The 13271-nt window shown below is 44.2% G+C and overlaps 1 protein-coding gene across 9 annotated transcripts in view; it reads left to right on the top strand.

Moving 5' to 3' along the window:
* Nucleotides 1-13271, top strand: part of LOC137532531 (contactin-4-like) — a 434987-nt gene that overhangs the window by 381502 nt on the left and 40214 nt on the right. For all 9 annotated transcript variants that reach the window (XM_068253129.1, XM_068253131.1, XM_068253134.1 and 6 more), the window contains one exon: nucleotides 4193-4343. In XM_068253129.1, coding sequence (XP_068109230.1) covers nucleotides 4193-4343 — 151 coding nt within the window. The remainder of the gene's footprint in view (nucleotides 1-4192; nucleotides 4344-13271) is intronic.

Here is a 13271-nt window from a genome sequence, read left to right as displayed (position 1 = left end):
TATGGTAGGGATTAGATTGTGAGTGCCTCTGACGCAGGTGTTCCCCAGTTTAGGTAGTGACAGGGAAACTTAAGCCATGCCCCCTGTGTGGCATTAACCCACACATCAGATTTTGCAGGAGGATGCCAGTGTGTGGGAGAGGGTGACAATGGGCAGGATGGGTGCCAGTGGGTAGGAGGAGGGTGCCAGTGTGTGGGGAGGACAGCAGAAAGGCAGAGAGAGACAGCTAAGAGGGAGAATGTCAGCTGAGAGGCAGAGAGAGAGAGCAGAAAGGCAGAGAGAGAGAGAGAGAGAGAGAGAGAGAGCAGAAAGGCAGAGAGAGACAGCAGAGAAGCAGAGAGAGAGACAGCAGAAAAGTAAAGAGAGCATGCAGAAAGGCAGAGAGAGAGTGAGAGACAGCGGAAAGGTATAGAGACAGCAGAAAGGCAGAGAGTGAGCAGAAAGGCAGAGAGAGCTGAGAGGCAGAGAAAAAGAGACAGCAGAAAGGCAGAGAGAGAGAGAGAGCAAAAGGGCAGAGAGAGAGAGAGAACAGAAATGCAGAGAGAGAGAGCAGAAATGCAGAGAGAAAGACAACAGAAAGGCAGAGGGAGAGAGAGACAGCAGGGAAGCAAAGAGAGAGCATGCAGAGAGGGAGACAGCAGAGAGAGAGAGAGAGCTGAGAGGCAGAGAAAGAGAGACAGCAGAAAGGCAGAGAGAGAGAGAAAGATAGCTGAAAGGCAGAGGGAGAGAGAGACAGCAGAGAGAGAGAGAGCGAGAGCAGAAAGGCAGAGAGGGAGAGAGACCAGAAAGGGAGAGAGAGAGAGCAGAAAGGCCGAGAAAGAGAGACAGCAAAAAGGCAGAGAGAGATAAAGAGACAGCAGAAAGGCAGATAGAGAGAGAGCAGAAAGGCAGAGAGAGAGAGAAAGAGACAGCATAAAGGCAGAGAAAGAGAGACAGCATAAAGGCAGAGAGAAAGAGACAGCAGAAAGGCAGAGAGAGAGCTTAGAGGCAGAGAAAGAGAGACAGCAGAAAGGCAGAGAGAAAGAGACAGCAGAAAGGCAGAGAGAGAGAGAGAGAGAGCAGAAGGGCAGAGAGAGAGAGGGAGAGAGCAGAAATGCAGAGAGAAAGACAGCAGAAAGGCAGAGAGAGAGCAGAACGGCAGAGAGAGAGAGCAGAAAGGCAGAGAGATAGAGAGAGACACAGCAGAGAGAGAGAGAGAGAGAGGGAGACAGCAGAGAGAGAGAGAGCTGAGAGGCAGAGAAAGAGAGACAGCAGAAAGGCAGAGAGAGAGAAAGAGAGCTGAAAGTAAGAGGGAGAGAGAGACAGCAGAGAGAGAGAGAGAGAGAGAGAGAGCAGAAAAGCAGAGAGAGAGAGAGAGAGCAGAAAGGCAGAGAGAGAGAGACAGCAGAAAGGCAGAGAGAGAGAGAGAGACCAGAAAGGCAAAGAGAGAGAGAGAGAACAGAAAGGCCTAGAAAGAGAGACAGCAAAAAGGCAGAGAGAGAGAAAGAGACAGCAGAAAGGCAGATAGAGAGAGAGCAGAAAGGCCGAGAAAGAGACAGCAAAAAGGCAGAGAGAGGGAAAGACAGCAGAAAGGCAGCGAAAGAGAGACATCAGAAAGGCAGAGAGAAAGAGACAGTAGAAAGGCAGAGAGAGAGCTGAGAGGCAGAGAAAGAGAGACAGCAGAAAGGCGGAGAGAAAGAGACAGCAGAAAGGCAGATAGAGAGAGCTGAGTGGCAGAGAAAAGGAGATAGCAGAAAGGCAGAGAGAAATAGACAGCAGAACGGCAGAGAGAGAGAGAGAGAGAGCTGAGAGGCAGAGAAAGAGACAGCAGAACGGCAGAGAGAGAGATAGCTGAGAGGCAGAGAAAGAGAGATAGCAGAAAGGCGGAGAGAAAGAGACAGCAGAAAGGCAGATAGAGAGAGCTGAGTGGCAGAGAAAAGGAGATAGCAGAAAGGCAGAGAGAAATAGACAGCAGAACGGCAGAGAGAGAGAGAGAGAGAGCTGAGAGGCAGAGAAAGAGACAGCAGAACGGCAGAGAGAGAGATAGCTGAGAGGCGGAGAAAGAGAGACAGCAGAAAGGCGGAGAGAAAGAGACAGCAGAAAGGCAGATAGAGAGAGCTGAGTGGCAGAGAAGAGGAGATAGCAGAAAGGCAGAGAGAAATAGACAGCAGAACGGCAGAGAGAGAGAGAGAGAGAGAGCGAGCTGAGAGGCAGAGAAAGAGACAGCAGAACGGCAGAGAGAGAGAAAGCTGAGAGGCAGAGAAAGAGAGACAGCAGAAAGGCAGAGAGAAAGAGACAGCAGAAATGCAGGGAGAAAGAGACAGCAGAAAGGCAGAGAGAGAGAGCGAGAGCTGAGAGGCAGAGAAAGAGAGACAGCAGAAAGGCAGAGAGAAAGAGACAGCAGAAAGGCAGAGAGAAAGAGACAGCAGAAAGGCAGAGAGAGATGAGAGGCAGAGAAAGAGAGACAGCAGAAAGGCAGCGAGAGAGACAGCAGAAAGGGACATCCAAAAGGCAGAGAGAGAGTTGAAAGGCAGAGAGTGACAGGAGAAAGTTAGAGAGACAGAGACAGCAGAAAGGCAAAGAGACCGAGAGATAGACAGCAGAATGTGTGGGTTTGCTCTGGGCACTCCGGTTTCCTCACACATTCCAAAAACATACAGATAAGTAAATTGGCCCTAGACTGTGATACATACACTACACAATATATAGACACATGACTGTGGTTGGGATTAGGTTTGTGAGACCTTCTGACGAACACTAAAGCCCCGTCTACACCATAAGAGGTTGTAGCGATCCGGCGGCTCGATTAGCCGCCGGATCGCCTCCTGCGCGTACCCGCCGCGTCCCTGCTCGCCGCGCGTGCGCCGCATTCGATTCCCCGCTCGTGCCCGCTCGTCCCCGCCGGCGCCGCTTATCTTCTGCTCGATTCCCTGCCATTGTCCCCTAGCGGGGAGCGAGCAGGGAATCGACGGAAGCAAGATCCGTCCTGTCGGATCTTATCAATCGAGCCGCATCAGCGGCTCGATTGATAAGGATCATCGGAGCCTCATCTACCCGTGTAGATGAGGCTTTAGTGACAAGACAATTTACTCTGTACAGAGAGAGGGAGAGACAGCACAGAAGACAGGAAGAGAAGAGAGATGAAACAAAATACATTATTTGAGGGCAAGATGGGAGAGAAAACAAGTCAAGCGTAGTCTGACTGAGGGACAACTAAAGAGAACATAAATCAGACAGGCTGGGACAACGCATTCCTCAGACACTTGCATGTCAGCTTATCTATGTTATATTGCAGCTGACTGTTTACTTACTTTTCCTAGTCTGTGTGAAAGCTCTGGTCCTGCTCTGTCCCTTTGGCTCCTCTGACACTCCCAGGCTCTCAAGTCAAATCTCCCGGCAGTGAGAAGACGCTCAAGCGCGTCATTGAAGCAGCCAGGAAATAGAGGGGGCAGGGCGGCACAACTGAGGACAACACCATGAAGGGGAAAAATACAATAAAAAAAAAACAAAAAAAACACTGGCGTTACTGATGGGCACTTCAAGAAAGGGAACTTGAGTGGCCCCATAGGCTGCACGGCTGTATGTCCGGCAATGCGCTGAGAGACTGTCCCCCTGAGAGCTGTCCCTGACTGGCAGCTTGAAACCTCCGGGTTCGGGTGGCTAGGGGGAGGCAGCAGCTGGCCAGGGGGTGGCGCATGCCCTATTTTGCCATATGTGCGGATGCCCATGAGAGGGTGGACCCTTCGGGGCCCCTCTGGCCCAAGGGCCCCGATGCGGTCGCTACTTCCTTCTGCAACCCCTATTGCTACGCCACTGGTAATTACTGTTCTAAACTGAAAGGGGAATTGTTCCATGCCTATATTCAATAGTGATAGGGCAGTGTCTGGAGAAAATCTTGTAGAGCAATATCTTTAGATAGCGTTTAATATCAAGCCCCAGAATGGTTTAATGTAGGGGCAGTACCTCAGTATATGTATCAGCGTACGCACTGGAGAACAGTTTCTCCAACATAGTGGGAATGCATTAGAGGGAAAAGAAGCCATTCTATGTGGAGTTATATACCACCGCATTAATATTTTATGTAGTCTCTTGATTTGTGAAGCAATACGAGAATTTCCCAATGTTTTTGATTGCATGGATTAGTTGGTTATTGGGGTGTTCAGATCTGTGCTCCAAATAGTAGCATGTTTACCAAACTGTTCTATTTTCACAGCTGTTGGCCCCGACTTCTCCAGTGCATTTGTTAGAAGAGTGACGTTGGGAAAAGTGGGGGGCTTCGTTTTGATCGAGTGCAAGCCCAGAGCATCCCCTAAGCCTACCATCTCGTGGCGGAAAGGAAGGGACTTGCTGCGGACAAACGCTAGGTGAGTTGATGGATTCAGCCAAACAGTGAGTAAAACTTCTTTGATTTCAAGAAGATGCACAAAACTCCACCTGATACATAATCTTAAGGTTTGGGTGGAGTGGCTTAAGGAACAGGTACGTACACACATGCGATTCTCAAAACTTTCCCCCACCACACACACACACTACCGATGGAAGACCACGCCTTTGCCCACCGATGGTCATCCCTCCGGGCTAGGAATGTGTCTGTACAACATCGTTCTCCCAAATTGTCACCCAGGTATCTTTCCCTGATCCCTGACGGCGACAATTATATCCAACTTAGCAAGTACCCTTTGAGTAGGTAAGATTATCTCAAGTACCCCTGTGTCCAGTTTTACACTTGTACAGTTTGGGCAACCTTGTTAATCGTCAAGATTTTACTGTGTAAATCGTTGGTTGTTACGATAAAAAAATGTCAGTTAAATATATCATATAGGAGACACACAGTGATATTTGAGAAGTGAAATGAAATTTTTGGGATTTACAGAAAGTGTGCAATAATTGTTTAAACAAAATTAGGCAGGTGCATACATCTGGGTACCACAAAAAATAAATGAAATCAATATTTAGTAGATCTTCCTTTTGCAGAAATTACAGCCTCAAAACGCATCCTGTAGGTTCCAATGAGAGTCTGGATTCTGGTGGAAGGTATTTTGGACCATTCCTCTTTACAAAACATCTCTAGTTCATTCAAGTTTGATGGCTTCCGAGCATGGACAGCTCTGTTTAACTCACACCACAGATTTTTAATTATATTCAGGTCTGAGGACTGAGATTGCCATTCCAGAACGTTGTACTTGTTCCTCTGCATGAATGCCTTAGTGGATTTTAAGCAGTGTTTAGGGTCGCTGTCTTGTTGAAAGATCCTGCCCCGGCGCAGCTTCAGCTTTGTCACTGATTCCTGGACATTGGTCTCCAGAATCTGCTGATAATGAGTGGAATCCATGCATCCCTCACTTTGACAAGATTCCCAGCCCCTGCACTGGCCACACAGCCCCACGTCATGATGGAACCACCACCATATTTTACTGTAGGTAGCGGGTGTTTTTCTTGGAAAGCTGTGTTCTTTTTCTCCATGCATAACGCCCCTTGTTATGCCCAAATAACTCCATTTTAGTTTCATCAGTCCACAGCACCTTATTCCAAAATGAAGCTGGCTTGTCCAAATGTGCTTTATCATACCTTAAGTGGCTCTGTTTGTGCTGTGGGCGGAGAAAAGGCTTCCTCTGCATACAGCATCTCCTTGTGTAAACACACTTTCTGTAAATCCAATAAACTTCATTTCACTTCTCAAATATTACTGTGTGTGTCTCCTATATGACATATTTACCTGACAATGTGTATCGTAACAACCAACGATCTATACAGGAAAATCATGACAATTAACAACGTTGCCCAAACTTTCGCATACCACTGTGTGTGTATATATATATATATATATATATATATATATATATATATATATATATATATATATATAGTTATTTTCTAAAATGCTAAATTTGTTATACGTAATTCAATTTACCAAGCCCAAATACCCAAATACCTCTAGAACCCCTAAGAAGTACCCCCTGGGGTATGTGTACCACATGTTGAGAACCTAGCATAAGGGTTCCAGGTTCAAATCTGCCCAGGAGGACACTATCTGCATGGAGTTTGTATATTCTCATGTGCCTGGGTGTCCTCCAGGATCTCCTGTTTCTTCCAATATATAACAAAAATTGTAGACTAGGGATTAGATTGTGAGCTTCTCAGTGGGACAGTTAGTGGCATGGCAACCTGGTAAACGCTGTGTAAGATATTAGTGCTATATAAATACACAATAATAATAGGGTGCATCCACAGATGGCAGGTTTGAAGGGGCTTCTTGAGACTTGTCTTTGATGCCCACACCCTGTACTCCGCAAATCTGTTACATAAATTCTCCATGTCCATTGTGCCAGCATTACTAAGTCCCCATCAGGCACTCACAGGGCACCTATAACTTGTTTCGCATTGAAGGAAGTGTTGTCCACGTTCTGCTCTCTTCTGCCTTCTGCCATTCACTACCAGTTATTTCAGTTATGTTGCCACCAGCCTAACTAGCGAAGGTGCTTCCTCTGATATTATAAGCACCAGCAGCCCCGGTGCCAATGGCGCTTAACTAGTAAGAAACCTCAACTGAACTATAGTGTGTCTTTCAAGGGGGAACATTTCAAGAGATGTTGTGTATTGTAAATGGATGTATGTCATGGCACAATGAACAGCCAAACACAATGAGATAACACCTCAGACTGCACTTAATACATAAAATGCTCTGCTTGGCTGGAATGTGCAAGAGATTTCTCTTTATGTATTAATACAAGGTTATAGCTTCAGTACTCAGTTAACTAGAGGTATGAGATTCTTCTCATTATTATTCTTTTCAAAGATATCAAGCTGTGCCATAATGATGACTTAAGTGCTTCGATAGGCCTTCTAAGGACTGGTTGTCTTAGCAACATCCATTTTCTATTGATGCTACTTTGACCACTTTACAAAAAAAAAAAAAAAAGATAGATGACCTTTGAAACAAGACAGACTTTTATAGCGTTGAGTTTTCAAATAGCCCTTATCAGTTTACTTTTTCAGTTGTTTTGGTCTTTGATAAATTATTTGAACCCAAAAAACTTTGTCACCTTCATCAGGGCCATTTCTGATCTATTTGGTGGCCTATGCAAAATAGCATGTCCCCCTGCTTCCCCACATACACGCATGCTCTATGGAGAGGGGAGTGGAGAGGATGAGTGGTGTAAAATCAGTCAAGGATTACATTGCCGGGGGCTCTGGAGAGGTGCAAGGCATCACAGGGTCTCTGCAAAAGCTGGAATATATTATGCTGTGCACTGCCTGAAACAGAAATTCAAACAAATATTGCAACCTATACACTAGTGCAGGCTTGGGCAAACTTGGCCCGCCAGCTGTTGAAGAACTACAAATCCCACAATGCATTTGCCTTTATGAGTCATGACTGTGGCTGTCAGACTCCTGCAATGCATTGTGGGACTTGTAGTTCCTCGACAGCTGGAGGGCCAAGTTTGCCCATGCCTGTACTAGAAGGCACCCTAGGCCATTGCCTAGCTGGCTTGTGTCTAGAAACAGCCCCGATCTCCATCATGATTAGTCTTGAGCTTACAGTGTCTTCTTAAATAGGAACTGTCGCTAAAATCTTAAAATTTAAAACACATGCAAATAAGAAGTACATTTCTCCCAGAGTAAAACTAGCCATAAATTACTTCTCTCCTATGTTGCTGTCACTTTCAGTAAGTAGTAGAAATCTGACATTACCGACAGGTTTTGGGCTAGTCCATCTCTCCATAGGGGATTCTCAGCATGGCCTTTATTCTTCTCGCTGTATATTATTTTGGCAGTTGGACAGAACTGCCATTCACTAAGTGTTTTTTAAAAGAAAGAAAACCCTGAGAACCCCTCTATGAGAAGATGGGCTAGTCCAAAATATGTTGGTAATGACAGATTTCTACTACTCACTGTAAGTGACAGGAACATAGGAGAAAAGTAATTTATGGCTCATTTTACTCTGGGAGAAATGTACTACTTATTTGTATGTGTTTTAAATTTTAGAATTTTTGTGACAGTTCCTCTTTAAGGAACTTTTCTCTCAAGTATCTTTAATTCCTTTAAAGTGTATGCAATTTAGTATACTGTATGCTAAATTGCATACAGCATACTGTATGCCATTTAGCATACAGTATGCTGTGCACTGCAGACTGCCTGAAAAATAAATTAATCAATACATATATTGCAACCTGTAAAGGCACCCTAGGCCATTGCCTAGCTGGCCTGTGTCTAGAAACAGCCCTGATCTCCATTTTGAATAGTCTTGGGCTTACAATGTCTTAAGGAACTTCTGTCTTAAGTACCTTTAATTCCCATAGAGTGGCAGTATTCACCTCACAGGTCTCGACTCTCGATTTAACTTTATCAGTATTTTGCGTAGCTCTACGCAATTTGTAACTTTTCCCCACCATCTGTTACTTGAAAATGACCATCTGCTTTACCCCAGATGCTCTCTGAATGTAGTCCATGCAATCAATTCTCCGTAACCCGGATACATTTTTTAATATTTTGATGCTAAGCCTTTCAAGCAGGCTGCTCTCCTGTTCAAACCCAAGCATTAATTAATGAAGCTGTTCAGAGTTTTTTTCTCAATGCTTTACATTTTTAATGAACTGTTGCCGTCATCTCTTTGGTGTTCCTGACTTTCTAGAGATGGAAGCCAGCTCTAAATATTTCCTGATACATCACCCATTCTATTTTTGAGGCCGCTTCGTAATTTTGTCTATCAACTCTACTAATAGCCGAGAACGCTGAACGGGAAATTGCTGAAAATAATTTGCTGCCTACGCAGCAGGCATTTGAAGCGGAAAACAACCAAAAAAAAAAAAAAAGAAACATAATCATGAAAGACTGTTTGCCATAAAACATAACGCTCCAAAGAAAACATGAAATTTACTTATAAATACGTGCAATGGAAAACTACTATGTAACTGTCTGCTTTTTAAAGAGACTCCGAAGTCTCTTAAAATACAGTTTTTTATTGCAAAAAGCTGTTCAACATTATTGCCCTAATTAAAATGCTGCATCCCCGCGGCTGAAATCTAACTAAAACCCCCCAAACTTCCCGGGGCACACCGCGGGGTGTGCTTTTGTGAGAGGCAGAGCTTTCCGCTGCAGCTCTGCCTCTACACGCATCTATCAGTGCGTACCTCCGCCCGCCCCTCTCAGTCTTCCTTCACTGAGAGGGCCTCGGAGATACTCGCTGATAGACGCGCATGGAGGCAGAGCTGCAGCTGAAAGCTCTGCCTCCCACGGAAGCGCAGGGTAGCAAAATCCGCGAGGGGAGTTTGGGGGGATTTAGTTAGATTTCAGCCGCGGGGATGCAGCGTTTTAGTTAGGGCAATAATGTTGAACAGATTTTTGCAATAAAAAACTGTATTTTAGGAGACTTTAGCGTTCCTTTAAATGGATTATAGAGCATCAAAAACACACGAGAGAGTGGAAATAGAATTCTGTTGCTTTTTGGTAGACATGGGACAAATGCCAAATTTCCTGGAATCCAACAAGATTCTCGATTTTCTTGAATCTTTCGAATCTCGAATCTAAGGAATACTGTACATAAGAATTGTGTGATATGTGTAAGAATAGTAGTTAGACTTAGAATAGCATATTCTAAGTCAAACTACTATTTTTATGCGGATCACACAATTCTTATGTACAGGATTTGTTAGATTCAAAAGTTTCGAAAATCTTTTTGGATTCGGATACCAGGAAATTTGGGTTTCGTCCCATCTCTACTTTTCGGGAAACATGCTGTGTGAGTTTTGGCAACAAACTCTCCTTTACATGCGATGTGGTTCCAAACTGCAAATAGAGGCTGATTATTACCACAAACAGGAAGTTATCTCATTATGTTAGACTTAAAATAATTTGCATACCATAATTCAGGATTAAGCAAATTTTGTATGCAAATATTTGCAGCTTGAAAATGCACCAGTCCAGTCCTGCTAAGGTGTAATTCCATTGGTCCACTTTCAAGCAGCATACATTTGCATTTACAATTTTCTGAATCCAGCATTAACCATTTAACGACCGCTCAACGGCAATTGGCGTGAAGTCCTGGAGTGGGGTTTTGCAGGAGATCGCGTGAACCGATGCTCCGTCATCAGTCTCCCAACAGCGATTGCCGCTAGGAGACTGTTAGACGCTGTTTATTTACACTGTACAGCGCTGCAATCTACGGCAGTGTTGTACTGGGGACAGCCATGTGACATGGCTGTCCCCCTGGGAGACAGGAAGGCGATCGGCTGTCATAAGCTCATGCCTATGGCAGCTGATCTCTGTGATTGGCTGACAGGGGAGGGAGGGTGGGGTTTCTACAAAAATTAAAAAAAAATTAAAAAATAAAATAAAATTGTGAGATGTATTTAAAAAAAATAAAGATAAATAAATAACTAAAACATGACGGTGGGGATTAGACCCCACCAACAGAAAGCTCTGTTGGTGGGCAGAAAAAGAGGGAGGGAATCACTTGTGTGCTGAGTTGTAAGGCCCTGCAGCGAACCCTTAATGCTGCAGTGGCCTAATTTGTGAAAATAGCCTGGTCACTGGGGGGGTAAAGCCTGTGGTCCTTAAGAGGTTAACTCTAAATTATTGGCATCTCATTGACCATCTCTACTTACAATTTGACCAATGAATACTAGTGTAATAAATGCATCAAGATGAATTCAGCAAAGAATATTAGCCGTATCACAGGAGAAAATTGATATATAGATGTATTATTTGGAAGGGTCATAGGAAAAATGATTGGTGTATGACTTTAAAGGGGTTAACAGCCACCCAGAAGTAGATAAAACTAGGTTAAAAACAACTAAAATAGAGGTGGCTTACCTCAATTATGACAAGGTCATATAAATATGAATTTCAATAACCACAGGCAACACGTTTCGTGTTTCCCCACACTTCCTCCGGCCAAATACATTGCCAAGAGTGTATCAGAGTCAAGTAAGGAGCGCGTTGCCTGTGCGTATTAAAATTCATAATTATCTGAACTTGTCATTATTGAGGTAGTTACCGTAGGCTAGTTGTATCTACTTCTGCGCACCTTATAACCCCTTTGTGCTTTTCACTCTCCGATTGGAGGGATATACGTTGGTATCTAGTGGGTCTGCCACCGATAGGACCTTTGTGTTTTCCACAAGAGTGTGACCATATCCAGTTCCAGCTAAACACCCTAGTGGAGTCAGGGTTATAGATCTCCACCTGCCTTCACTGGCTAGTTGACCCTTTTGCAACCTTCCTTTATGATTACCCTAATCTTCTGAGGGAGGGACAACTCCTCTGTTTCCTGAGGGAGGGACAACTTCGCAGCAGAGCAGCTTCTGCGGTTGCGATTAAGGCAGGCTGGACCACTAAGCATCCTCAGTAGACCTCGGGGGACACCTGCAAGATTCTCAGGCCCCAACCGTCCACCAAAAGTCCACATATCATGAACTTAATGAGGAACTGTAGTGAAAATAAGAATTAATAAAATTGCTTTTTTTTTAACAACATTAATTTATAGACTATTTAGTCAGTGTTTGCCCATTGTAAAATCTTTCCTCCTCCCTGATTTACATTCTGGAATGTATCACTGGTGGTGACATCTTTAGTCCTGCCAAGTGATCTGTATGGAATGTTCATTTACTGAGAGATCTATGCACAGAGGGAGATATTGCTTGCTTGGCAGTTGGAAAAAGCTGTTACTTCCCACAGTGCAAGAGGTTCAAAGACAGCAAACTGTCATGACTATGGTCATAACATCACACAGTGGGAGGGGTTTCATCACAATATCAGCCACACAGACAACCCTGATGATCTATTTAAGAAAAGCTAAAGATTTCTCCTGGGAAACGGGGTATCAGCTACTGATTGGGATGAAGTTCAATCTGAGGTTACAGTTTCTCTTTTAAACGGTGAGAGAACTGCTTAAAAACTGTGAACCTTACGTGTGCATTATGTATCCTTAGGAGTTTACCTGTCCCTTGAGCCTTGTAAATGCGTTAAAGCTTTCCTAACCTACATCTGTTATTTTAGCTAAACCAGTAACTGTTCCAGAAGAGGCGGAGCAAAAGCAGAGGCAGAAATAGATACGAGAGATGGGATGGTGTTCCGAGATAAGAAAGAAATGGAGTAATCCTAGCCTGACAAGCACTGTGTATTAGCAGCGGCAAACACAAGATTTAACATTATTACTAGGAAAGAATTGACATGATTAAGCCACAGAGTGGTTTTTAAATGAGACAAGATTTAGCAGCAGCATAATACATCTGATAAAATCCGGAATTTTGCCCGGCTAAGAATGCGCACTGATATCTGTTATTGGAGTGTGCAGCTATCTCTATCCCTGAAGACACACTTTTAGTTATTTTATTTTCAAATGTATTTCCTGAAGGTGCTTGCCAAACTGATAATGTGTTCTCTCTCTTTCTATCTTTTTCTTTCCCTCTGTCTCTTAATTTCAAATTCAAAATGAGTTGTACTGGCCGGTCTAAGAAATGCGTAGGCATAGCTGTATTCACATATCTGAGCCTATAGGCACAAGACATTCTTATACTATTATTATTTATATAGTGCCAACATCTTCCGCAGTGCTATACAGAGTATATTGTCTTGTCACTTGTCATATGTCTTGTGTATGTAATGTGCAGTAGTCTAGGGCCAATTTTTTAATAGAAAGCCAATTAACTTATCTATATGTTTTTGGGATGCAAGGTTAAAAAATTAGCACCAGGCACAGAGATTACAGGGGCGGCATGTTTGTACAGTGTGTTTACACTTACAGCATGCAGTCAGAGTAGGAGGAGTATCGAGAGGAGAACGAGCAAGGTGAAGAGGTCATCAGTGGGTAAAAGCAGCTTGTTGTGCTGTGTGAGGAGTCTGACAGTGAGTGAGGAGGGGGAGGCAGGAGAGCAGTGTGTCATTTGCACAGCAGAAGGGAGGAGGTGGCACTGCTGTCCTAGCTTAGGAGTCTCAGACTCACAGCCAGCCAGTGTCCTACTTTGTTTTAGCTGCAGCATGTCATGTGAGAACATTTCATAAAGCAGAGTAAATTGCTGGGTGCTGTGTGATCTTTCCAAATCATGGGGGGGCCTCAGGCAGCAAAAAGTCTAGAACCAGCCCTGTTGTGATGTGGGAGGAAACCCACACAGCTACAGGGAGAACATACAAACTTCATGCAGATAGTGCCCTTGTTGGGAATCAAACCAGGGACCCAGTGCTGCAAGGAAAGAGAGCTAACCACTACACCACACTGCTGCCCACTATGGCTGCTCACTAATCAGTATGTGCCAAACCCCAGTTACAAAACTTTTCTGATTGATTGTAACGTT

The sequence above is a fragment of the Hyperolius riggenbachi genome, chromosome 9 (genome assembly GCF_040937935.1).
Source record: "Hyperolius riggenbachi isolate aHypRig1 chromosome 9, aHypRig1.pri, whole genome shotgun sequence".
NCBI lineage: Eukaryota > Metazoa > Chordata > Amphibia > Anura > Hyperoliidae > Hyperolius > Hyperolius riggenbachi.
The sequence above is the reverse complement of the archived record's forward strand: the minus strand, read 5'-3'. Positions and strand labels throughout refer to the sequence as shown.